This window comes from Chamaea fasciata, unplaced genomic scaffold (assembly GCF_029207755.1).
Source record: "Chamaea fasciata isolate MVZ Bird 193981 ecotype frontalis unplaced genomic scaffold, bChaFas1.0.hap1 SCAF_28, whole genome shotgun sequence".
NCBI classification, from domain to species: Eukaryota; Metazoa; Chordata; class Aves; order Passeriformes; family Sylviidae; genus Chamaea; species Chamaea fasciata.
Window position 1 is genome coordinate 909,876 of NW_027094113.1, and position 27,270 is coordinate 937,145.

General features: G+C 50.9%; 1 protein-coding gene across 2 annotated transcripts; it reads right to left on the reverse strand.

The window, feature by feature from the left end:
* Positions 1-1,019: 1,019 nt before the first annotated feature.
* On the reverse strand, positions 1,020-25,359 carry FZR1 (fizzy and cell division cycle 20 related 1). 2 transcript variants are annotated; one of them, XM_066205551.1, is made up of 14 exons: positions 25,266-25,359; positions 13,556-13,689; positions 13,064-13,189; positions 12,776-12,839; positions 11,885-12,012; positions 11,393-11,475; positions 10,775-10,958; positions 10,511-10,576; positions 9,982-10,084; positions 8,548-8,732; positions 6,938-7,171; positions 6,213-6,317; positions 4,986-5,078; positions 1,020-3,935 (listed from the first exon to the last, which is right to left on the reverse strand). In XM_066205551.1, the coding sequence occupies exons 2-14, from the start codon at positions 13,622-13,624 to the stop codon at positions 3,894-3,896; spliced, it is 1,482 nt and encodes a 493-aa protein (XP_066061648.1). In that variant the 5' UTR covers positions 13,625-13,689; positions 25,266-25,359; the 3' UTR covers positions 1,020-3,893. The 2 variants fall into 2 exon arrangements, with proteins under 2 accessions (XP_066061648.1, XP_066061647.1); XM_066205550.1 differs by having other exon boundaries at positions 13,556-13,697.
* Between the last annotated feature and the right edge of the window lie 1,911 nt (positions 25,360-27,270).

A 27,270-nucleotide genomic window follows, 5' to 3' on the forward strand; every position in this document is an offset into this window, starting at 1 on the left:
TGCAGCTGGCCAGGGCCTGGCTCTTACCCTGCTCCTTCCCTAGGATGGGGCTCACCTGCCAGAGGAAGGGGTTCCAGCAGACGCAGAGTCACAGGTACATGGTGGGGACAATGGGTTCCCACAGGTTCTGAGCATAAGCTGGGGGTGGGAGCAGAGCTGGGGGCACAGCAGAACCTGCACCCCACAAACGATCTACCCAGCCCAAAGCCCTGGAGCTTAATCCCATTCTGGGCCAGTTAAGGGGCCCTGGGGCTTCCCCCAAGCACCAAGGTGGGGAAACTGAGGCACTGACAGCTCCTTTCTCTGTGCCATTTCCTGGGGCATTCCCTTCCCCAGACCCACAGCTCAGCTCCGTGGCTGGGGCAGCAGCAGTGGGTGAAGCCAAGGTCAGGGATCCTCCCTCCTCCTCATCCTGCTGCTCAGCCCCATAGACCAGTTCTGCCCCACACCATCCAGCCCAGGGGGGTCTTCCAGCAGCAGGCCTGGTCCCCACAGCATAGAACATTAGTCACTGGTGGGAGGGAGCTGCCAGGGTTCCATGTCCCTCCCGAGGGCTGGAACAAGGCACAGGTATGGAGGCACAGGGCTGTACCCCTCTGGAAAGGTGTCCCTGTCCACAGGACTCCAGCCCAGGGAGCGGGTGGCCCCCCATGTGAGGGCCCCACCTGCATGGGGGATAGCAAGACTCCTGACTGGAGGGCCTGTAGGACTGAGGGCCTCTGCACCCCCAGCCTTGCTGCAGCCATCTCCTGGCAAGTGCCCCACACCAAGGGGCTGTGCCAGGCCAGGGCCCCCTTTACCTCCTTCCTGCCATGCCGAGGGATGCAGAGAAGGGCAGGGAGGGGAACTGTGCCCTTTCCCAGCAGCAGGAAAGCAAACAGAAGCAGGAAGGTGGGAGCAATAAACCTCAGGTGAGAGCTGTGCCAATAAAGTTGGTACTTGCAGAGGTGGGGTGGGGACCCTGGGGACTTGCTGCACCCTTTTGCTGTGGAGAAGTAAAGCGGAACCATGGAGACCAATCCAAATAAACTCACAACCTGTTTAATGCCAGTTCAATTGCTTTACATGAAAAACTTACAGCGTGCTCAATGTTTGTCTTCCATCACAAGACACCTGGGATACAATGATGCCACAGACTGTCACCCAGCTGCAGGAGGACCCTGTGCCCGAGCCAGTGCCAACAGGTCACACACTGACACATTACCTCAGCTCTGCCCTTTTCCCTCTTGAGCAGCAGGTGACAGTGACAGTATCACCCTGAGACGCTTGCACACACCCACCTCCACATGGATACAACTGGGAGCTCCTGCCTGGCAGCTGGGAGCAGGGCAGAGAAGGTGGCTGTACTGGACTCTGACAGCCAGGTCAGGGTGAGCAGCCTGTTCTTGCTATGCTGTCACCAACGCGTGTGGGCCACAGAACAGTCCTGGCCTGGGAATCACCAGCCTCCCTGCCAAGTGCAATAAGAGAAGCCACCACAAGCTAACCTGCTCCCAAGGCAGACAGAAAAGTGAGATGTAGACACAAGATGTAGTTTGGGGAAGTCCTTGGCAAGAGGGTACAATGATGGGGGACAGAGCAATGAGGAGCTATCCCTGCTCTGCAGCTGGGACTACTGGGCAGTGGCTGCAGTGCCCACCTGGCACTGCCCACCCCACAGCACTGCCACTCCCCCCAGCAGCTTCTGGGACTCCTTGAGGAAGTTCCCCCATCACAGAGAGGCGAATCCACTCCTGTGCAGAGCCCCAGCGCACTGGGGAGCCCAATCATCACCACACTCACCCTGCACCCCAGCTGGATGCCTGGCTCCCTCCTGCTCCAGAATGGGCAGAGATGTTCTGTATGCCCCCAACCCAAGCACCTCCACCTTTCCCAGAGGGGAAAGCAGTGTGTCCTACTATTTAGCAGGTGGCAATCCACAACAGGAAAATCCATAGCACAGGCACCAGCCTCCCCAGCCCCCCTGAACGGCCCTTTCCCCAGGTGATGACACCCACAACAGACCACCTCCTGCTTCAGGTGACCTTTTGCTTCAAACCCATTCCCCAGCTTAAGGACCCAACTAAATTTAACACCTCCTGAGTGCTTTGGGGTGCACCCAACCAGTGGTGATGTGGAACAGAGCTCACAAGTGGAACAAACACCACAAGACGGGCCTGGGGGTGACTTCAAACCATGCCTCGTGTCCCACAGCCAGAGCTACACTCAAGCAGCTGAACTCAAACAGTGTTTCAGAAACTCCATGGAAATTCCATTTTGGTGGCAAGTGAGACGACAAAGTGGCCTGTGGGCCTGGGAAGACCTGGAGCTGCCAGGGGGCTCCCAGCACACCAGCTCCTCACCAGTGACTCCCAGGATGTGCGACACAGGCACAGCACCACCAGCCTGATGCAGGCACTGGTGTGACGGCACATGTGGTCAAGGCTGTATTGGCCTTCTCACACCTTGGCTCACCCTAAGGATACTGGTGGTACTGGGGACAATCAAATTCTCACTGTCTGGTTTTAGGGAAAGAAGGGAGAGAAGACAAAGCAACAAAGAAAAAAAAGAGAAAGCATTACCTATGCAATCTACAGAGAGGACACATCTATATACACAGCCAGGGAATTCCACATGGGAACAGGACGCAGCGCTGGGAAAGGGCAGGTGGCAGGCAGGGCCTGGGCAGAGCAGGCACAGGCACAGGTCAGATGGAATAGGCTGTGCAGCCTCACAGCTTCTCTTAAAAGCACCACACGCACACAGAGATCATTTGTGTTACACCCCATAGGCTCCAACACCAGCCAGAACTCTCATCCCACACAACCTAAAAACCCTAAACCACACAGCAAAACTCAACAGCAGGGCCCTGTCTGGGACTTGGAGATAACAAAAAAGCAACACTGCAGCCCTGCTTCAGGAGAACCCCTTTCAGCCAGAAGAGGCCCTGCTCGGCCCAAAAATCAGATCTTCAGGATTTGGTTTTGTTCTCAAAGACATCCCAACTGCTTTTGGCCTCAGGGAGACTCCAGAGCAAGGCACCCACCTAGTGGCACCGAAGGAAGCTCCACATGCACAAGTGGTTGGGTGGGTTCTTTTTCATAAAAGTCCTTGCTTCTCCTCTCCATTAACTCCCAGGATCAGCCCAGAATATGAAACAGCAAATGCAGAACTTCCCGAACCTGCTCTCTTACATGTGAAGTTTTTTCAAGTCTCCTCCAAAGTTTAGAGCCCCACAGTGTATTTGTTCAGAGGCAGCTGTCAAGCATACCAAAAAAATCAAGCTGTCTTATGGAATGATCATGTCAAGTACTACAGTACCTGCCTGGGGGGAAAAATAAAGAAAAAAATGGAAAATAGTAGGCAGTTCTCCAGTTTCTTCCTGGAATGGGGATGCCAGGCTATAAACAAAGCCCTTAGATGCCCAGCCTGGAGCTGTGCCCCTTGCACCAGCTGTACCGGACCAGTCTGGCTGGTTCCTGACTCCAGAAATGTCACTCTAAGACACAGAGCAGCAGGTCAAACCCCTTCCCACAGCAGCAAGGATATGCTCCTCTCTTGCAGGAGGCACACCATGGCAGTGGGGATGGCCTCTGTCCAGTCTCAATGGTCCATGTCACATGAGTCCTCCCCAGTACCATCCTGACGGCTGGAGGATGCTGGGTTAACATTTCTCTTGTACCCATTTCCCTTTATGAAGGATGAATCCAATAACCTTTGGCAGTTCCCTCCCCTCCCCACCCCACCCCAAATACTGCCCAGCCCTGTGGGTCACAAGCACATATTTAATGAGCTGGGTCCTTCTCCAGTCCCACAGCTCTCCCTCCCCTTGGCTGGGCTCCGGGGGGTCCATGCACGCCAAGGGAGTGGTCTGATCCTGGAATGTCAGGGTTCCCGGGGCACAGGGAGGGGGTTTATCGTATCCTGGTGAAGAGGTTGAGCACAGATACAGACTCCTGACAAGAGAAGACAAAGCAGGGGGTAAACAGCTGTTACTCCATGTGCTTCTGGGTTGGTTTGTTTTTAATCTGGTATCCCTAGCTCAGGGCATGATCCCAGCTCACAAATCAAAGTCCAACACCATAAATACACCCATGAGTTTCTTCCAGACGGTAACAAGCGTGAAGCTGCCCAGAGTCCCATTCCCAGAGCTCTGCAGGCAGCTGTACCTTAGAGACAGAAAGAACTGGGGGACCCCCACAGCAATGCCAGCTTGCCTCAGTCCCCTCCTCCAAATCCCACTGCCAGGCACCCAAAAAAGCTCTCAGAACATCAGGCACAATCTGTTTTTGGTGATGTTGTCACTGGCAGAATCCATGATACCACTTTCATCCAAATTCCCATTTTAAGCAGTTTTGTAAAGAGGCAGGGGATATGACAAAATGGTTTGGGCTTCAAGGGACCTTAAAAAGTTAATCTCCTTCCACCCCCCCCCCATAGGTTGCTCCAAGCCCTGTCCAACCCGGCCTTGGACACTTCCAGGGATCCAGAGGCAGCCACAGCTGCTGTTCTTGGCACCCTGTAACAGGGCCTCCTCACCCTCACAGGGAAGAATCCCATCCCAATATCCCATCTAATCCTGCCCTCTGGCAGTGGGAAGCCATTCCCTGTGTCCCGTCCCTCCAGGCCCTGATCCAAAGGCCCTCTCCAGTTCTCTTGGAGCCCCTTCAGGCACTAGAAGGGTTTGTAAGGTCTCCCTGGAGCTTTCTCATCTGCAGCTGGACATCCCCAGCTCTCCCAGCCTGCTGCTACCCACGGGCTCAGCTTGGTGAGGCCCCTGAAATGCTGCTCTGCTCTGCTCAGCAGCCCGGGACCAGCCTGGAGAGGAATGCTGTGTCACACCTGCCTCGGGCACACGGGACGACCTTTTACTTAAATCTCAGCAAAGCTGAATCCTTCACTGCCCCAGCCTTTGATCTGCAGGAAAGGATCAGAGAAGAGGCAGCAGAGCACAGCCAATGTGGCCAGAGTTCCCCCCAGGCAGCTGTCCCTATGCCTGGCATTACCTTTGTTGAGCGAGTTTTACTGAAGACGTTCCAGAAGCGCAAGGTTTCGTCTCCAGCTCCTGTGACAATGGCCTCCCCATCAGGGGACATTGCCTAAAGGCAAGACAACAACCTTTAGCACCTGTCACATTTTTGAGGCTGAAAACAAGTCTCTGTTGGAATGCAGGAGAGATTTAACTTTCCTTCTTCCTACTCAGCGGTGAGAAGCCAGCTATCTCTGCTTCCAAGTGCCTCATGAAGCCTCAGGTGCACTTTGGGCACTTGCACCTTATGGTGCAGCTATGGAACACATGGAGGGAGTGTTATGGAAAGAATACTTGGGTTAAGAAATCCAAGCCATGTGTAACTGAGGCTGTTCCTCCCGGGATTATCAACATGCCTGAAGGCAGGAAGATGATGACTGGATTTTCTGGCTGTATTGGTTGCTTACATTGGGATCTGCCTCCCAAAACATTATCAGCATTTGTTAGCTCTGTTGTGAACTGCTGATACCCCCATGTAACAGTAACAGCAGATATGAGATGGATCGGGATTACCTGCAACAAATATTTATTTCCCTGGGCAACAGTCATCAGTGGTGTGAGAGTCTTCTGGGAGCAAGGAGAGAAGCTTGTGTTTCGCTAAATTACAGAATTCCAGAATATTTCGGGTTGGAAGGGACCTAAAAGCTCATCTCATTCCACTCCCTTCCACCATCCTAGGCTGCTCCAAGGCCCGGCCAACTTGGCCTTGGACACTTCCAAGGATGCAGGGGCAGCCACAGCTGCCGTGGGCAACTGGTGCCAGGGCCTCCTCACCCTCACAGGAAGAATTTCTTCCCAATTTCCCATCTAACCCCACCCTGTGGGAGTGCGAAGCCATTCCCTCTTGTCCTGCTATTCCCAATCCTTTTCAAAGTTCCTCTACAGCTCTCCTGGAGCCTCTTTAGGCACCAGAAGGTCTCCCTGGAGCCTTTTCTTCTCCAGGCTTAGAAAAGTTTTCTTAGAAGAAAACTCAGATGTTTCCTCAGGAGAGTTTGGCAGGCTTTGCTATCATTAACAAAGCCTCACATTTCCATAGCAGTAAATCTTGCAGGCACAGAAACATGACAGAGTTTTCCACTGCTCATGGGGAGTGTTCGCATTCCCATCCAGGCAGCTTACGGCGCCACTGGCACTGCTGCTTTGTGTCCCATCTGAGCACACCTATAGCCAGGTGAGCAGCTACAGAGCCATGGCCATCACTCACCAGATACAGGACTCGGTAAGAGTGTCCTGTCAGCTTTGCTACTTGAGTTAATGAGGGGTATTTCCAGACGAGGATCTGGTTCTGGGAGTATCCGTGGGTGCTCACCTGAGAGGAGAGAGGGGAACATGCATCACAGAATCATGGAATTCTTAAGTCTGGAAAAGACGTCCAAGATCATCAAGTCTAACACTCCACAGACTATACCACTGCCCTGGGCAGCCCATTCCAGTGCCTGACCTCCATGAAGAAATTTTCCCAATATCCAATCTAAACCTCCCTTGGTGCAACTTGAGGCCTTTTCTTCTAGTGCCGTTGCTTGTTACCTGGAAGAAGAGCCTGAATTTCACCTGGCTCCACCCTCCTGTCAGAGGGAGAGTAGGTCCTCCCTGAGCCTCCTTCTTTCCAAGCGGGAGACCCTCAGCTGCTCCTGAACAGACTTGTGCTCCAGTCCCTTCCCCAGCTCTGTTCCCCTCTCCAGACACGCACCAGCCCCTCACTGTCTTTCTTGTTGTGACAGGCCTAACACTGACCCCCAGCACCGGAGGTGCCTCAGCAGTGCCCAGAACAGGCGGGTGGTCTCTGCTCTGGTCCTGCTGGCAACACCCTTGCTGGTACAAGCCAGGATGCCCTTGGTCTCCTTGCCCACCTGGACACACCTGGTTCATGCTCAGCCACGCTTCCCAGCACAGGGCAGCTTGGCAGCAGCTGCACAGGGAAGGACTCACCAGCTCGTTGGCGTGTTTGGACCAGGCCAGGTTGCACACCTGGGACCCAGTGTCGATGCACTGTAGGGGCTGCCCTGTGAGGGTGTTCCAGAAGCGGATGCAGCGGTCAGCTGTGCCGCCGCCTGAGGCCAGGAGCCCGTGCTGGTGCGGGGACCAGGCGATGGCTTTGACTGCTGCCAGGTGCTCTGTGTATTGTTGGACAGGACTCAGGCTGGAGTGATTCCACACAAGGAGCTGGCAGAGAGAAGGGACGTGATCAAAATTGTGCCTCAGTCACTACACCCACAAGCCACAACGGGACCGATGAGGGCTGTTGGGCAACAAGCTGATTTCCCACAGCTCTGCCCAGACATACACAGCTCCACTCTGCACTTCACAGAATCATGGAATGGTTTGGGTTGGTTAAAGCTCATTCGGTTCAAATCCCTGCCACGGGCAGGGACACATTTTACTAAACCAGGGTGCTCTTAGCCCAGTCTGACCAGGCCTTGAACACTTCCAGGGATGGGGCAGTCACAACCACCCTGGCACTACACTCAGCTGAGGAGCTGTCCTACCCCCAGACCACACGGCAGAAAAAGGCCCTAAGGTAATGGAATAAATCTAAAGAAACAGCATCACTGAAAGGGGCCTCAGACTCTTCTGTTGCCTTTCTGGCTGTATCATTCCAGAAGACATCTAGAAATCTGCTCAGTTCATTAGGAGTTTTTCTCAGCAGGAGGAACTCAGTCCAACCATGCTGTCACACAGGCACTGGGCACATTCCCTACCTAGCAACCCACTCCAAAGGGCTTGGAACACTGCCTTTTTGTGACAGATGCTTCTCCCATATGGTGCTCAGTGAGCTGCAAGCCTGCATTACAGGTATGAGAACTCACAGAGCTCTACCTCAGGCTCCTGCTGCACACAAACATTTCTGCAACAAACCTGACCATACACTACCCAAACAAAGCCAGGAAGGGCAGCTTAGCAGTGGCTTTGTTGAACTCAACCCCCTGAGCCAAGCCAGAGATTTAATTAGCTAAATACAGAAGCAAAGTTAAATTTGCCTTTTTCATTTTATTAGGAAGACTGAGTAGAGGCTTAGCATGATTTATATTTGGTCCTAGTCCAACAACTAAAACAAAGGTCCTTTTCAGAGAGGCCAAACATCCTTAAAGAATCACTGAATCATTAAGGCTGTAGAAGACCTTTAAAATCAAGTCCAACCTTTGACCTAATCCCACTGTGCCCAGTGAACCATATTGCAACGTGCCCTATCCACTTGTTTTTTGAACACTTCCAGGAATGGCAACTCCTGCACAGCCCTGGACAGCCTGTTCCAATGCTTAACCACTCTTTCAGCGAAGAAATTTTTCCCTAATCATAGAATCATACAATGGTTTGGGTTGGAGGGCACCTCAAAGCCCATCTAGTTTCATCCCCTGCAATGGGCAGGGACACTTTCCACTAGACCATGTTGCTGCAAATCCTGTCCCGCCTGGCCTTGAACACCTCCAGCGATATAACATCCAACCTGAACCGCCACTGGTGCAACTTGACAACATTTCCCCTTGCCCTAAAAAGAAAGGGGGTCTGACATTTCCTGTGACCCCTTGGAAGGAACATACCTTATTATCGTTCCCTCCAGAGGCCAGGAGTTGATGGTCCGTGGACCATTTGAGCCCACAGACCTCCTGCCTGTGTCCCTGGAGCCGCCGCTCAGACTGCAGGGGTGGAGTGCGGATGTCCCGCTGCAGGATCATCCTGTCCCGGCTCCCGGATGAGAGCTGGTCTGCATTCCATGCCAAGGCACCTGCAACAGGGGCAGAGCTTCAGAGGGTGCTGTAGGAGTCATGCAATCACAGAATCACTGAGGCTGCAAAAGACCCCTAAGGTCACCAAGTCCAACCGTCAACTCAGCATCACACCACCACATTCACCACCAAACCATGTCCTCAAGTGCCACATCCACACGTCTTTTAAACACTTTTCAGGCATGGTGACTCCACCACTACCCTAGGCAATCTGTTCCAATGATTTATAACCCTTCATGTGAAGACATTTTCCCAATATCCAATCTAAACCTCCTCTAGCACAGCTTGAGGGCATGCCCTCTCATCCTGTCCCTTGCTCCCTGGGAGAAGAGGCCAACTCCCACCTGGCTGCATCTTCCTGTCAGAAAGCTGCAGAGAGCCAGAAGGTCTCCCTGAGCCTCCTTTTCTCCAGCCTGAGCCACCCCCAGCTCCCTCAGTTGCTTCTGGTGCTTCAGCCCCTTCCCCAGCTCTGTTCCCTTCTCTGGACACACTCCAGCCCCTCAATGTCTTTCTTGTTGTGAGGGATCTAAAACTGACTCCAGGATTTGAGATGGGACCTCAGCAGTGCTCAGCACAGAGGGATGGTCACTGCCCTGGTCCTGCTGGCCACATTGTCAAGCCCAGCCCTTTCAGTCCTGCGGCAGTTGGTAAGCAAAATGCAGCCATCACAGCTGCCAGGGTTTGAAAAAAAACCCCAAACCCTAACAAACCTCAAACCACTCCGTACAGGCCTCACTTACATCCACTTTCTGGAGTCCTAGGATCGGGGCACAAATACAGGTTTCCCTGAACAGACTGACTGCACGTATTCCCAACCCCACTTCACAGTGCAGTAAAGCACAGGAATGGATATTGGAAGGTGCATGGATTTCCCAAATCTCACCCCAGAGTTTAGATTCACAATATCTCTGAGAAAAAAAATAGTGCCCCAAAAAAGGGAACTGGAAATCTCAGTGTGAAGCTGCCAGCAGGGCTGAAATCGGAAGCCAGAAGCAGTTGAAGAAATGTTGTAACCAAACCCAAAAAGCCTCAAGCAAGGAGGAAACACCTGCTGTGACACCCAACCACCATCACACCCAGATCAGAAAACCAGAGTTATGATTGATATTTTGAACCTGCTCAAGACACAGCAGGGGATAAATATCAACCCTAGTACTCTGAGTTCTCTATTTCCAGCAGATCCCTGGCTAACAAAGTTCAATTAGGAAGGAGAGACCACTGAGAACCCTCTGCTTCCCCACTCCTTACCAACTCTGGCTGTGTGTCCCTCCAGCATGGAGAGCTTCTTTCCGGCAGCTGCATCCCAGATCTGTACAAAGCCTTTGTGAGTACCAACGGCCACCAAGTTTCCCTGGACAAACAGAAAGCCAGGATCAGTGCAGCAAGGAAGAAAGCCAGAAGACAGAGCAGAAAACTGAAAACTTTTTTACAGCCAGAAAACTGAAAGTTGAGGAAAAGACTTGACATAAATCCCACGAGATGGAAAGCATCCAGAGTTCTTCCATCTTACATGTTTTTCCCTACTGAGAGGCCCAAGCAGCCTGTCTGGAATGTATTTATTGTAACATTTTATTGTCAAGAGCTGAAGAAGCAAACTGGATCCTTCTCCCTCCCACTCCTCTTAGCAGTGCCTCGAGAATCCGAAGATACGAGAGGCTGCTCTCTTTCCCTTCTCTTTTAGCAAAGAAAAACCAGCTCAGGGAGTTAACTACAGCTATGATGACAGTGACTAAGTGACCCATGTCTCAGCTGTCCTTGCTGACAGTGTCATACTGACCCGCTCTGACCAGCCCACGGATGTCACGGAATCGCCTTCCACAGAGAGGTCACACAGCCGGGTTACCTTCAGAGAGAAGAATGGGGTAAGAAAATATGTTTTTGTCACACAACACTACTGGCTGTCTTACAAACTAGTGCCGTGTTTGGGATAGTGCACTGACAAGTGCTGAAGCCCTCACACAGCACATTCCATATCGCTGGAAGGCTGGAAAAACCCTACATCAATGGGCAAGTCAATTTTCAGACACTCATGACCATTTACCTGACTTGTACAAGCACTCCACAGGTAAACACAAGTCCCAAGGCCAACGCTGAGGACGTTAAGAGAGGACCAGTCCACCAGGTTCAGGTAGAAATCATCCTGCAGCTCTGGAGCATCCAGCACTTTGAAAGGAATCTTAGAGATTTTCCGAGTTGGTTTTCGAGGTGATCTTAGCAGCTTCTGACTGTTTACAGTAAGATAAAAAAACAACTACAGGAATCTACACATCACAGCAGATGGGAGGCACAGGTGTAGCCACTCTTTACAGTCTCTTTCCAGAGCACTCTGAAGTTTCTATAGAAATGCAGAAACAAAAAGGCTGCACAACCCTTTTTCAGCAGCAAGAGTGGAAGGAATTAGCTTCTGCTTCTACAAAGGAGTTATGAAGCAGAAAGGTAAAGTGATTATTTCTGAGAGCTGACCAAGACATTACAAGCACATAGGCAGGTTGAGCCTGAAGCAATTCTTAGAACTTGACTGTTCTATTTATTATCTCTCCAGATTTCCAAATCCAATTCAAATTGCAATTCTAGATTTTAGACAGAAGTCCTACAGAACCTCACTGAACCCTCTGTCCCAGCCCTTCCCTTCTTTTAGTTTGCTGAGGATCAGTGTTACCTTTTGTTGCTGACAGGAGACAGGGAATAGGGTGAGACCTCATTGCCATCATCTGGGCTGGAGCGTTTTGTGCTGAGCGAGTACTGCATAAAGAAACACACCTCATGAGGACCCTGGCATGCCCAAGGCCTGGGGCATCACTCCCAACGTGCACTGATGCCAAGCTAATTCCAACACCCAGCTTTTCCTATCCCAGGTGCTCCAAGACCATACAAAACCCCTCAGCAACACTCAAGTCCAAAAGCCTGATTTAGCCACTCACCACACTGTCCAAAAAGCCTGGCTCCACCCAGCTTTCCTGCCAGTACAAACACAGGAAGCACATTGCTTGCTGCACACTCAGGTTCCCTTTACAGGCCACCACATTTCTAATCAACAGCTTATCTCAGTCAAGCCCCAACACCAAGTCACTGCACAATGGCAGAGCCCTGTTCTCTGTTCCTGTGACACAAACACAACGTCCACTGGTGTTAATGCAAGTAACCAATTTACAGTGAAGAGAGATTTCTTCTCTGGGGTGGATGGTTGCAGCCTCCTGTCCTCTGTCTGGGGGTCCTGCACCTTCTCGATCCCTGCTCCCAAGAGTTCATTCTTCAGCAAGGCAGAGTAGGCAAGGCCATCTGTAAACCCAAACAGGCACTGAGCAGACAGCTCAGGGCAGCAACAGCAAGGAGCGTCAGGATCATGTGTGCCTGACCTGGAGAAGGGAAGGCTCCAGGGATACCTCAGAGCCCCTCCCAGGGCTTAAAGGTGCTCCAGGAGAGCTGTAGAGGGACTTTGTTCAAGGGCCTGGAGGGACAGGACAAGGGGGAATGGTTTCCCACTGCCACAGGAAAGGGTTAGATGGAATAATGAGGTGGAATTGTTGGAGGGTGTGAGGCTGGGGAGGCCCTGGCACAGGGTGCCCAGAGCAGCTGTGGCTGCCCCTGGATCCCTGGAAGTGTCCAAGGCCAGGTTGGACAGGGCTTGAAGCAGCCTGGGATAGTGGAAGGTGTCCCTGCCCATGGCAGGGGGTGAAAGGAGACGGGTTTTAAGGTGCCTTCCAAACCAAACCATTCTGGGATTCCGTAATTTGTACTCTCACAGAGTCTCTTAATAAGCCTAAGGCCTCCATTTAGAATAATGATTAGTAGCAAGTTTCCCCTCCTTCCACTCCATCAGGAAAGTGCTTCCATGACACAATAAATCAAGGGATAGAGACAGCCTCTTGAGTCCAGACACTCATCAAAGAAGTGACCTGGTAGTCACTCGTGATGTGTGCATTTCCCAAAACACCAACATGAGTTTTGTCATAAGCATGCAAGTGCCTGCATGGCCTTAACTTCCCCAGCAATTCCCAGGAAGAGCTTTGGACATTGCCAAGCAGTAGAAGGGTGGTCACACCTTTGCCAGTGTCTGATGTAGCATCCTTTGCTTTTCTGTTTTGGCTTGGAGATTTTTCATTTTCCTGAAATGGAGAAACATGCCATCACCATACAGAAACCTCAGGGTATATGGTGAAATAGCAAAAGCAGGGAGCATAGGGTTTGAGGATGCACACTCAACAGAACTCTTCTGGGGCAGTAGAAGTGCATGGTGCAGAAGATAAGCAGACAACCATGCCAGCCAAAACAAAAGGTACCACTTCCTCAGTTCCAAGGCTGAGCTGTAGGAGAAGGGAGCAAAACTTACATTTATTCTGTGGAAGTTGATGCTCCAGTTGGCCCCAGCTCTTGAGGGAATGAATCTGTCACCATGCTTACTAGGAGAAGACATTGGAGAATTGGAAGGTGTCAAGGTTCTTCTCATCTCTGCTACCTGAATTTAAGAACAAAAGACACTGAACTTACTCTTTTGGTTGGTTTGTTAGCCCTCAATTTTTTATGTTAAAGTGTAGTTGCTGAGATTGTGTATTAAAAAGGTATTACTGAACTCCACAATTACTCCACTCCACTCCACTCCCCTTTTTGCAACCTGAACTGAGGTTATATATTCAAAAGCTCTCTTAAAGTCAAGCTATTTGGGTATTCATAGAACAGCTGAGGAGCTCACACCTGCTCACAATGGAACAAGAGACTATGGTTTGCTTTGAGGAGGTCCCAGGTCTTTCAAAAGCTCAAGGAAAATAGTCACAAGTGAGACAGACAACAACATAACAGTGAGCGTGAGCCCATCTGTACTCACACAAGGCATTGTGTTCTCATTCTGTATGTTGATTTGCCGTAGGAGACGTCTCTCGTAGTCCTGATCCATGGTGGGAAGCTGGCTGGAGAGATCAGCAGGCTCAGGAATTTACGTTTGTGAAGTCCAAGCAGTAACTAGTGTGCTGCAACAGACAGGAGGAAAAGAACAAGAAAATGTTTCTCCTCCATGCTGAAACAGCCTCTTCCAAGCCTCCTAAGCCTGTTCTTTGAACTTGAGACCACTTTTCCTATCCAGAGCATTGGTACCAAACTTGTGTGACACTGAAGAATGCAGGCAGCCGGTACTTTGTGTCTGACAGTACCTCAGCTGGTCCCCACCACACCTGGAGCAGGGACTGCCCCCCAGCCCTGCAGCAGCAGAGTTTAGCAATCCTTCAGGACACGGGCACAAAAAATCCAGGCACCTGCAGCCTGTCCTGTCCAGGCACTGGCACCAGTTGCACGGAGAGGTGTGGCTGTCCCATTCATGAAAGTGTTCAAAGCCAGGTTGGTCCAGGCTTGGAACAATCTGGTGTACTGAAGGTGTCCTTGCCCATGGCAGGGGGTGGAACGAGATGGGCTTTAAAGTCATTTCCAACCCAAACCATTGTGGGATTCTGCGATCCCACTACAGCCTGTCCCACTGCTCAGGTAAGGGGCACAGGAGCAGTGCTGAAGGTGGGATGCTTATAGCCATGTCAGAAGTACTGCAGACTTTTAACACTACCCACTGGAGAAACACACTAGGGATCTAGTAGTCCCAGTGAATATTCCACGTCTGATGCCTGCACTATCCCAAATACTCCTCCTGGCTGGCACAAAGCTTGCTCACTCATACGGCTATACAGTCTATAAGCAATGTTAACATCATTTAAGCACATATTTTAAGCATATATTTTAGGACAGGGCTGCTTCATAGCTGAGATTTGCCTGGTAAATTAATATGTGCATCAATAAAAAATAAATGATCTGACACTTGTGTAAGAATACACAGTCACAGCCCCTGCCAGGTCCCAAGGGCAGAGAGCATCACTCCAGGGTCCAACCTTCCCCATCACACACCTCGTGCACCTTGTCCACAGCTGACATGGGCACAAAAACACCAGTGCCAAAGGAGACATCGAGTTGGTCTTTCAACCCAAGATAAACATGTCCAAAGGCAAAGGCACAATTAACACATAAGCAAATCCCCACAACACACAGGCATCTGGAGGCCGTGCAGAACAGAAAGGGATCTTCATTCCCGTTATTGCTTAAACATTTATGGCACCTGGCCAGAGTCCCAGATGCACAAATGGAGTTGCCTCGAGATACAAACCTGTTGTAAAATCCAAGAGGCAACAGCACACGAAGGCTGTGCTGGAAGGAGGCTGCCCAGGGAGCAGCTGCACAGTGCCACACTCAGGGACAGCCCTGCACTGCCTCCCACTTCCTGAGAAAAGGCTGCCTCCAGGAACCACAGACCTGCCCAGGCTTTTACAGTCAAAAACTTGGGCCAAGTTACCAAGCTACAAGGGGTACAGCACTACATGCTGCAATTCAGTAAGCTGTGATGAAGTTTCACAATGTTCTGTGAAATAAGCTTGAAAACAAGGCAAAGCACACAGACTCCACACTGCAGAGCCGATGGCCTTGCACCTCAGAAAGTCATCAAGGTGGTGACCACTGGGGCTCCACAGGGCTCCATCTTAGGGCCAGTTCTCTCAAAAGCCTTTGTAAGTGATTTGGGGGCAGGACAGGAAGGTCCTGAGTGGGTTTGCTGAGGCCTCTCACTTGGGAGGAACTGCTGACATTCTCAAGGACAGAGAGGCCCCACAGAGAGACCCTGACAAATGTGAGGATTGGGAAATCCCCAACCATGTGACAAGTGACAAGGGCAGGTGTCAGATCCTGCCCTGGGTGGGGCAGCCCTGGATGCAGGGACAGACTGGGAATGAGAGGCTGGAGAGCAGCGCCGTGGGAAGGGACCCGGGGGTCCTGGTCGATGGCAAGTTGGAACTGAGGGCAGCTGAGTCCTGGCAGCCCAAAGGGGCACCGTGTCCTGGGGGGCACCAGGCCCAGGGAGGGATTGTCCTGCTCTGCTCTGCACTGGGGCAGCCTCACCTCCAGTGCTGGGGGCACTTTGGGCACCACAAGATCAGAAGGATCCAAAGCTGTTGGATACTGTCCAAAGGAGGGACACGGAGCTGGGGAAGGGTCTGAGGAGAACCTGAGGGCACTTGGCTGGTTCAGCTGGAGCAGAGGAGACTGAGGGGAGGCTCCTCGGGGGCTGCAGCTCCTCCCGAGGGGAGGCAGAGGGGCAGGGGCTGAGCTCTGCTCTGGGACAGGGACAAGAGCCCAGGAAGGGCTGGAGCTGTGTCAGGCCTTGGGATGGAGCTCAGGGAAAGGTTCTTCCCCCCGAGGCTGCTGGGGCACTGCCCAGGCTCCCCAGGGAATGGTCCCAGCCCCGAGGCTGCCAGAGCTCCAGGAGCATTTGGACAACGCTCTCAGGGATGCTCAGGGTGGGATTGTTGGGGTGTCTGTGCAGGGACAGGCTGCACTGGGTCCCCTCCCACAGGGGAGATCCTCTGGTTCTTTGAGCTATGCCATTTTTTAGTACAAAAACTTGGACTACTTACAAATACTGAAATGCTCTTCTACCTTAACATTAAGCATGCCAGCACTTTTACAGCAGAATCCCTGAAATAGACAGTGCCAAGCTGGTTCTGATCACACCTGCTTACCTCTACCACCTCCTCCCCCAAGCTTTTCTCTTTTTTAATTTAACACATTACTCCCATATGTTCTTTCAGCAGCAAAACTGGAGAAAGCTCCCAAATTTAACAGAGATCAGCTTCCACCAAATGAAGCAGAGTCAGAGACTACATAATTACAGTGAAAAGTTAGAAAAGTCTGTGATACTATTAATAAAGGAGATTTAAAAAAAAATTAGTGCATGCCATATCAAACAAGCTCCCTCGTTTTGAAGTTTGCTTACCATGTCCTTACCAACCCACAAGCTACCAAATGTGTGTCTCAAACGAAACAGTTCAACAAAATGTGTCCCCCCCCCATTTTTCTTTTTTTGGGTTGTTGTTGTTTTAACACCATGAGTAAGAGAGCTCAGCCTGCAGAACCCACACGAGGAGCATGATCAGCCAGGGAACACCACACATTTGAAGTGTCCTCCCAAAATGGCTCAGTACAATATTCGTGAGAGATCCAGATCCAGTTACACAGCAAAGAGACATTTTAAATTCTGCATCTGAAATACATTTGACTGTCGAGCTTTTCAGCTCCCATCTGCCCAAATTTCATCAACAACTTTCACTCAGAAACACAGCACAGATTGTTCAACAGAGAGACCGCAGAGGCAGAACACAGCAGTGAACGTTCAGCACCTGAATAGTGACATGTTTTCACCCTAAAACCGATGCCACTAACACAGGCCCAGGGAGCAGGCAGTAACTCTGGTTTGTGGTATGCTCTTGCTGTCTAAATTTGTCCGTGGGAAGTGAGTCCATTTCCCCCAAAGCAAGTAAAAAAGGCTTTGCCAGAACAACTTGGGGATGCTAGTGATAGCAGCTGAACATGAACTGGTGTGTGCCCAGTTCTGAGCCCCTCACAAGAGGGCCGGAGCATATCTGGAGAAGAGAATGGAGGTGGGGAAGGGGCTGGAGCACCAGGAACAGCTGAAGGGAAGCTCAGCCTGGAGAAAAAAGAGCTTCATGGGAGACATTCTCACTCTCCATGACTCCCTGACGGGAGAGTGCAGCTGAGTGAGGGTTGGGCTCTGCTCCCAGGGAACAAGGGACAGGACAAGAGGAAACAGCCTCAATCTGTGCTAGGAGAGGTTTAGGTGAAACATCAGGAGGAATTTCTTTATGCAAAGCATGATCCAACACTGGCACAGGCTGCCCAGGGCAGTGATGGAATCCCCATCCCTGCAGGGATTTAAGAGCCGTGTGGATGTGGCACTTGGGGACACAGCTTAGTAGTGGCCTTGAGAAGTGCTGGGGGAATGGTTTGACCTGATGTTAGAGGGCTTTTCCAGACTGAATGATTCTGTGATTCTATGATATGTAGGCTTCAAGTTCCCCTTAAGTTGAAGAAATAAAAGATCTTGAGGAGCTACATGTGTTACATATTCTTCAGACACTATTTTGCCACTAATTATGCAGTTTATGCTTGAGGAAGAAAAGTGGGATTTGGGGGAAAGGTTTGAATTCCTTGAGAAGAATTTGTATTCTGACTTTATGTTCTTCATGCACCTTCTGTCCTGTCTCTGAATTGAATGCATTCTCTCACAGCTCATTACCTTCAGAACAATACTTACAGGCAGAGTTATGGTGCTGAACAAGTGCCTTTTGTTCCTTTTATTGACCCAACCTTCATGTATTCAAACATAAAAGTGCTCTTTCTTGGTATGGACACGTTTTAATAAGCCAGCATGCAGAATGCCAGGCCTGGCAAGGAAACAAGGGCAGTAACTTTGCAAAATGATTTCTGTGGTTTGAGGCAAGCTATACCTGTTTGGATTCCCTAGCACACACTGAAGGAGAGATAAGAGTTAAGAGATGCAGGTTGGCTCTGTCAATTCAGACATGCTCTGCTCAAGCAGTTCAAGAGCTGGATGATTCCTGACCCTTTTTTATTCCAGAAATTGTTCATGTACCTTCTCTTCTGGAAGGTACTTGGGTGGGTAAGCGTTTAACACAAGAGGTGTTGACAAAAGTGAGAGACTAGGAATACCAAAGACACAATGTAAATGTAAAGCTGAATATATTTCCTAATTTACACAGGACTAAAGGGGAGTAAAGAATGCCTTGGTAACTTAAATACCATTAATGTTATGTTGATGCTTTGTTTTGAAGCATCTCAAGTCTGAAAAAGGTTGCCTGGAGCTTTTCTTACTAGTAAGTCCTCCAAATTTATAGCCAGCAAAAGAACCTACCCACACTCAAAGATGCTGAGTGCTCTTTGGACCTGTATTAAATGGCACAGACTTTCAGGTAAAAATATGTCACAGGTGTTGAATATTTTCCAGCTCTTTGGAATAGCCCCATCATTTGCTAAGGGGAAAAGTACAAAAGTACTTAGTCCTCCAAGTCATGACCAGCAGGGTTTGAAATCAAACCTAGATGTCCTGCTTCCCCAAATTCAAAGTTTTCATCTACTTTTGATTTGACTAAACCAAACCACAACACTTGCAAATCAGTAAGGCAAAGCCCTCAGCAGGCAGAAGAAGTGGCAGCTCCTCTATGCCACAGTGCTGCAGTGTCCTGCCCCTCCTCATGCAGCTCCAGGTACTGACCATGCCACATGAAAACCTAACTCGGCCCCAAAGGGCTGATGTTTTCGGCTGGTTTAGTAAGCATCACCACCTCCTCAACCTGGAGTACTGCAGGAGTATTACTACTTACAGATTCTTTTACAGGCTCTTGAACAAGCTGTAAGGGAAAGAAGGAAAAAAGAAAACACCAACAAAAAAAAGCTAAGCCATAGCTTTTAGCTGTGTCATAGCCAAGACTATTAGGAATGCATTCAGAATGCCAAGACTTCACAGGGCAGCCACTAGGAACGAGCAAGGTACTCTGTGCTTGGCCAAGCTCAAGCAGAACTTGTCCACATTTAACCAACCAAGGAACATTACACCAACCAAGCAAATCTTTTCAGGAACTGGCCTCCTTTCAAACCAGGAACAGCGCAAAAAGTTAGAGCTGTGTGTTTTACCAATGTTTACCTTTTTAAAGCTACAAGGATATAATTTGCTACCCAACAATTTACTAGGGTATAGTGTGAGAAGCATTTATAAAATCAGCCATTTACCCCTATGCAATGGGAGCAGTTAAAGCTTTATTTCAAAACAAACTACAACCTTTGCTGCCTTGCCCTCATCAGAGAAGTATGTTCACAGCTTTGTATGACTGAGATCACACTAATGACAATAAAAAAAAATTACTCCAGTGTTATGGAGTCAGATGGGATCTTCACCACTAGTACTCACACTCCTGAAGATTACTGCACCAATATCCAAGATGCTGGACCATGGCAAAAGCCATCACACCACATCAGTGTACTTCCGAGCATAAGATGTAAGTGACTGCTCTTCACTGAAAGTCCTACAAAATTCCATGTTTTTCTGCCTTTCCAAAACATCTTGCCAAGCACCTCCGGCCTTGGGCACTCAGAAACACTTTTACGCACTCGCTGCCCTCAGCCTTACAATGCCCCGTTCCAAAAGTGCCAACTTTTAGTGGCCAGCAATACACACAAATTGAACTCCAGTTTCGTTTGAAGGCAGAGTGGTTCAAGGGCAGAGCCAAAACACCAATTGCATCTCCTGCCTGCACTCAGCCGCCCAGTTTGGAACAGGAGTACAGAAGCTGGAGATATAAGGGAAATGCACAGTGATCTGTGCCTCGCCTCACTACCCATGGCAGAAAACATCTCTCCTTCCTCACAGGCAGAAAATATCCCCCTTTCTTCACAGGCACAGGCCTAACCTGCAACCCAGATTAGAGGTGACAAACATTTGACCTTCTGTACCCCCACCTGCACTCACAGACAAGCTTCACAGCCCTCCGTGACAGCTCCAGGAGTTCAGGTAAAGCTTCACATCCACCATCCCAAAGTGATGCACAATCCTACCACGATGACAAAGAAACTCTGACCACCAAACCACAAAAATTTAGAGCACTCTGATGACCAAGGCTGCAGGAAGCCTGCAGGAGCCAAGGACATAATACTCATGACACAGAGCTCTGTAGCCTGGACTATCTTGAGCCAGCAGAAACTCAGGGTAGTAAGACCTTCAGGAAACAGCAAAATCTCTGTCTTTGGAAGGGCTTTTACCAAAGATAAACACTGCCACCACTAATCACAGAATCCCAGAATGGTTTGGGCTTGAAGGCACCTTAAAGCTCATTTTGTTTCACCCCCTCCCATGAGCAGGGACACCTTCCACTACACCAGGTTGCTCCAAGCCCTGGCCAACCTGACGTTGGATACTTCCAGGAATCCAGGGGCAGACACAGCTGCTCTGGGCACCCTGTGCCAGGGCCCCCCTGCCCTCAGAGGGAAGAATTGCTTCCTAACGTCCAATAAATCTTCTCAGTACACCATTACAAGCTCAAAAGGTTTTCACCAGGATTTTTATATACACAACAGCTGCTCTTAAATGCAAGTGCTCCTCAAAGAAGACACTCCAGAAAGCCAACATCACTCTTCCTGCCTCTCACAGAGATGATGCTCAGGTACCATCATTGCCTTCGGCATAGGTGTTTTTCCTAAATGCCTTTTTTATTCACAACTAAAGGGAAAAAAGGGAAGATGACAGTCAAGCCTGTACTCCAAAGACCAGGCTATTTTCAACCGTTCAACTGGAACTCAAATACAAGTGCTGGGCAACTACAGAGATCAGAACCAGCACCCACCCCACCCATGCTGCCACACGGCAGCCAGGCCCCTTGCTGAGGGGCACCAAATCTGCCTCAGCCAGTTTTTAGTAAGTCAAGAGAATTGTAGGATTGTTATTTTACCTTCACAGATGACGTTTTCATTCAATACACATCCCACTGCAGCACACCATTGTCTCTTGGCACTGCAGAGCTTATCCAAGCAGACATGACAACCATGCACTCAGCAGGCGATTTCTTAGAAAATCACCACTATTAAACCCCTTTTTTATTGCTTGCAGGTACTGATTATTCCACCATGATGCTCCATAAATGAGAGGGACACACTTGCTCTCAGGGAATACAAAATACAGCATTGAAGTCCTCAGCAGCACAGGAAGCCTTGCACTGGGAACCAAAGCACAACACATGGGGTCACTTTGATGGTACCTCCTGCCCATGGGCCAAAAGGTCCCTAATTAACAGGAGGAAGTCTCCCTAAAGAGGTTCATCTGTTACAAAAGCAAAACCAACAAGAGGCAGCAGCAGGAACACTCCAGTTTCAGAGATGCAGTAGTTGGCCAACACACCTGGTGAAGCAGCACCTGCACTCCTGGGCTGTGCTGGCTGTCACCTGGCTCAGGGAAGGTCGGGGTGAAGAGCAGGTTCAGCTCCAGCAGGTTTTGCCAGAGAAACACCAAGTGCTGAGCAAGTTCTGCTGCTTCCATTTGCCAATGGAAGAGGTACCCACTGGTCCCTTGTGCTCAGGCAGAACAGCACAGAACCCCAACCCTTCTGCAGGTGGTGGAGGCTAATTCCTGCACTGGGGAAGGGGCTGGGTATGATTTCTCCAAGGTACTTCTTGGGAAGGAGGGGACATGCACTAACCTTACAATGTTCTACTTTGAGATTTCATCTCAGTCCAGGACATAATCAGTGCCACACACGTGGCTCTCACGAGGCAGGGCCCAATCAAACCCCACAGTTCTCTCCACATTGCCTGGGCCCTGGAACTCCCCTTGGATACAGGAGCTGAGCTCTGGGTAGTCACTGGCCTCCACGGACGGCCAGTTACAGCCACAGCACCTCTGTTTCCACCGTCACCTGGTGGCAGTTTTCCCTACACAAACACGTTTTGTACAAGTCACTGGACAAACAGGAGAAACAAAGGTTCTGCTTTCAACCAGCATATGGTTGGTAATCACCTGAAAGATATTTACTTGTTTAATTATTCTGTGTAGAATCAAAGAATCATTTAGGTTGGAAAAGCCCTCTAAGATCAGAGTCCAACTGTTCCCCCAGCACTATCAAGGCAACCACTAACCATGCCCCAGGTGCCACATCCACATGCCTGTTAAATCCCTGCAGGGATGGGGACTCCACCACTGCCCTGCATCCCAATGTTACACGGAGTCACAGGGTGGGCCAGGCTGGAAGGACCACAGTGGTCATCTGGTCCCACCTTCCTGCTTAAGCAGGGTCATCCCAGAACACACGGCACAGGATCGTGTCCAGACACTTCTGGAATATCTCCAGTGAGGGAGACTGCACAGCTTCCCTGGGCAGCCTGCTCCAATGCTCAGTCACTGCACAGGGAAATTCTTCCTCATGTTCAGGTGGAACTTCCTGGGCATCAGTTCCTGCCCCTTCCTCTTGTTCCATTGCTGGGTCCCATGGAGTAGAGCCTGGTCTCTGGTCTGAGCCCTTCCTACAGACACACAGAGGATGAGGGCTGAGGTCCCCTCTCACAGCTGAACAGACACAGCTCGCTGAGCCTTTCCAGAGAAGTTCTAGTCCCTTCAGCATCTCCACAGCATCCACTGGCACCACTCCAAGAGCTCCATGTCCCTCCTGTCCAGAACTGGACACAGCACTCCAGATTTGACTCACCAGGGCCAAGAAGAGAAGCAGGATCACCTCCCTCACCCTGCTGGCAATGCTTTTCCTAATACACACCAGGATCTCAGAGGCCCCTTGGCCACCGGGACACTCGGCTGCTCAGGAACAGTCTGTTGTTCACCAGGACACCCAGGGGCCTCTGCAGCTGCTCTCCAGCAGGTCAACCCCCAGCCTGGACTGGGGTTATCCCTCCCCAGGTGGGATAACACCTGCCCTTGTTGAAGTTCTGACAGTTCTTTCCTGCCCACCTCTCCAGTCTGTTGAGGCCCTTCTGCAGGGCTGCACAGCCCTGGGGGGGCTCAGGCTCAGCTCCTGCTCTGTGTCAGCAGCTGAGGAGGCACCAACCCCTTCATCCAACCACTGATGGATGAGTTAAACAACACTGGGCACAGGAATGAACCGGGGGGGCTAATAAAAAGGAAGCAGGGATGGACAAAGTGAAGTACTCGGATCTTAGGGACACAGGGTCCTTAGAAGTTTTTTTGTATTTTTAACATGTTGGTCACATGTCTAGACTCAAAGAGGACTGACTCAGGAGCAGAAAAAAGGACAAGTAAAGGCTACAGTCTGCATTTTATAACAAATTACAGAATCTTCAGGGCTTTTTGTTTGTTTCTGTTTACCAGTTTCTACTCTCTGAGCACATTTTTCATATGGCTACTGACTTTAATAATATTCAGTTTCCCTTCAAAAAAATCCACAGAACACGGTTGTCCAATTATCTTATACTTCCAAGTGTGTAAAGACAGCTAAAAGCACCAGCTTTATAGATACGTGCTCTGGTAAGGCTTACAGTAAAGGAGAAGTCAGTGCACTATAAGCAAAGATTAGAAATTCACCAGCAGCCCTGTCCTCAGATCTTTACTGAAAGGTCAGGTGTCCAAAGCTCTGCTTCATCATAACACTTCAGGTACTGAAGATGCAACGGTGCCCCTGGACCAGCTACAAAAGTAAACCATAGAATTTATGAAATATGACAGCCTCAGTCAACTGCCCCAGAAAACTCTGCTTCTCTTTGATTATAATAATCAAAAAACCAAAATCAGACTAATACAAGATCATAGAATCCCACAACGGTTTGGGCTTGAAGGCACTATAAAGTTCATCTCATTCCACCCCCTGCCATGGGCAGGGACACCTCCCACTGTCCCAGGCTGCTCCAAGCCACATCCAGCCTGGCCTTGGACACTGCCAGGGATCCAGGGGCAGCCACAGCTGCTCTGGGCACCCGCTAATGGGGCCTCACCATCCTCACAAGAAACAACTGCTCCCCAGTATCCCATTTAACCCTGCCTTCTGTAAGTGGGAAGCCATTCCCTCTTCTCCTGTCCCTCCAGGCTCTTGTACATAGTCTCTCCATCTTTTTTGTTGGCTCCTTCAAGTTCTAGAAGGCTGCAACGAGGTTTTGTTGCTCACAGCAGAACTGCTCTTTGAAGAACCTTCAGCACAAAATACTCGGGAGTTATCATTAAATACATGCAGGAAGAATCAGCATCTCACAAGAAAAGGGGCACAAAACCTTCGAGAGCTCCAAATCAAGAGAAAACAATCCTCTATGCCACGAATCCAACAACACCTTCCCGAGGTGACTCCAGTGCGACCTGAGAAACCTCCCTGCCCCAGCAGAACCTTCTCAACACCTGGAAGACCTTCAGCCCAGGCTGATCCTGCGTACAAATCCCATGTGCAAAATGTCATCAACAGGTTAAAAACACCGTGATAAACCACACGGCGATAACGAGCTCCCTCAGACCCATCGACTGGACAGGGGCACATCCACCGGTGCTGCACGTAAACAACAGACTGCTGGCCAAAGTTTCTGCTGCTGCTTGGCAGATCCCTTTAGGAATAAGATCCACACCACTAAAATCTTTGCTACTGTTTGTATTATCAACTTGATCACGAACCAAGAGCTGATCCAGGCTCCGCTCTTTGTGTCTTTCCCCAGCGGGCCAGGGCACACGGACCGAGTGGAGGGGTTACACCGCGAGCTTGCAGCTGCTTTGCACAGCTCCGGCCCCGGTGCAGGTGCGGGATGCCCGTTACCAAACACACCGGAGCGTTGGGGCTCACCGGCCGTGACGGAGCACAGCCCACCTGGGCCCACAGGAACCGGCGCAGACCGGGCCCATCCTGCCGGGCCTGACAAGGCACCGCAACGGGCGGGGAGGGAGAGGCGGGGCTGCTCGGAAACCGGCTGCCGAGGGAGAGAGGGAGGGAAAAAGGGACTAAAGGAGGCAAGGCACCCCCAGCCCCGCCCGGCCCGGCCCGGCCCAGCCCCTCCGCAACAGCCCGGCCCAGCCCACAGGCCCGTTTCCCCGAGGGACAGTGCGGGGCCCAAGCCTGCCGCAGGCCCCCCGCCTCGCCACGCCGTGTCACGCCGTGTCGCGCCATGCCGTGCTCCGCACCGTGCCCCAGGCTCTGCCCCGGCCGTACCTGCTCCGGTGCCGGTGCCACCAGCCGGCCCAGCCCGGCCCAGCTCCGCCTCCTCCGTCAGCACCCGCCGGCCCCGCCGCTCCACAACATGGCGGCCGCCCCCGCCCCCGCGCGGGGCACGACGGGAGCGCGCCCCGCCCGCCGCTTCGAACACACACAGGAAGCGGCGGCGCGCGGCGCCATGGCAACGGCCCCGGTGACGTCACTGTCGGGACAGTGTCGGTTCCTGCCCATGCCCACAGAGGGGCTGGTGCCGGGGGCCTGGGGTGCTCATCGCGGGGCACAGGGGTGCCTGTCCGCAGACTGTCCATCTGCAATGCTCTGGTGACCCCAGACAGCCATCTCACCGGTGCCCTGCCTGGCACAACCACCCATTCTGGTCTTAGTGCAGCAATGCAGACAGCTGCATGCAATTCCCTGATATTAATCCTGGACTCCTTGCTTATCAATCATGCAGCTCAGCCTCACATAATAATCAAGTCCCTCTTTAAGGCTCCTTTGTATGTTAATTTCAACAAGAAACAGCTGATAACTGCAGTCCTGAATAGGAACAGAATCATTCATAGGCTCCTGGAATATCCTGAGCTGGAAGGGACCCACAGGGACCATCCAGTCCAGCCTGTCCCTGCACAGATCCCCCAACAATCCCACCCTGAGCATCCCTGAGAGCGTTGTCCAAACGCTCCTGGAGCTCTGGCAGCCTCGGGGCTGGGACCATTCCCTGGGGAGCCTGGGCAGTGCCCCAGCAGCCTCGGGGGGAAGAACCTTTCCCTGAGCTCCATCCCAAGGCCTGACACAGCTCCAGCCCTTCCTGGGCTCCTGTCCCTGTCCCAGAGCAGAGCTCAGCCCCTGCCCCTCTGCCTCCCCTCGGGAGGAGCTGCAGCCCCCGAGGAGCCTCCCCTCAGTCTCCTCTGCTCCAGCTGAACCAGCCAAGTGCCCTCAGGCTCTCCTCAGACCCTCCCCCAGCTCCGTGTCCCTCCTTTGGACAGTATCCAACAGCTTTGGATCCTTCTGGTCTTGTGGTTCCCCAAACTGCCTCCAGAACTCAAGATGATTCTCTCCAACAGATCCTGGGCTCAGGCCATGAGGAACCTAACAACTTCCCTGCAGACATCCTCACATTCTCCATTGTCTCAGAAGAGCTATGGGATCTGCCCCGCCACGGCACGTCCAGAAACCCAACAGGCTTTGGGAGAGTGGACACAACTTTTGGGGTACCATCCAGGGCCTGGCATAACTCCCAAGTGTCACCCTGATTTTTTCAGCCTTCTGATGTTTACATTTTTGTGCTGGAGTTTTCAAGCATTGTAACATAAAGTGATGTTTTGAAAACTCTGCATTCTTTCTTGGAGGAAGGACAAATTGATGGACATCTAGTTTGATCAGTTGGGTCAAAGAGGTGTGAATCTCATTGCCCAATCCCTGACCAAACTCCAAAAACTATATAAGTCAAAATCTCAAATAAACTTCCTTCTTTTTTGCTCTCGCAACCTGACCCTGTGAGTGTGGTTCCTCTGTGTCCGTCTAGCAACACCCAAGTGTGCAGAAAAATTCACGATACTAGAGGTTTATGTCCAAAAAAGAGACAAAGGAATCCTGTAACTTTATTCATGAACAAAGGGAGAGGTCATGGGGCATTTCCCACGGGATCTCTCAAATTGTTGGGGGAAACAATTTGCCTCCTTTTTATCCTAATTTTCATGGCCACATCATCCTCTCCCTTTCTCCACTGGCTGAGGTATTTGGAAGGTACAAACTTCCTGAACTGCCTACTGTATGTCCCCCTCTAATATGCGTCCCCCCCCCCCTTTTGTTTAATATATTATATTCATAGTTCTATTGTTTCTGTTCTTCTTCTCCAAGTTCAGGAATTTAGCAGGACCTTGGCTGAGCAGCAGTCCATGTGAATTAATAACATTTTGTGAAACTGATGGTTTCTCCTGTTACTTCCTTATCTACAAGTCCCTGGCCCTATCTACAAGCAGATTCACAGAGTCTGTTTGTA

Excerpts from the sequence above, each read along its gene's own strand:
- FZR1 (XM_066205551.1), bottom strand. The coding sequence starts at position 13,624 with ATGGATCAGGACTACGAGAGACGTCTCCTACGGCAAATCAACATACAG. Across the intron at positions 12,013-12,775 it reads TACATCAGACACTGGCAAAG|ATGGCCTTGCCTACTCTGCC; the intron begins GTGTGACCACCC and ends TTGGGTTTACAG. Across the intron at positions 3,936-4,985 it reads GTAAAACTCGCTCAACAAAG|GAGTCTGTATCTGTGCTCAA; the intron begins GTAATGCCAGGC and ends TTCTCTTGTCAG.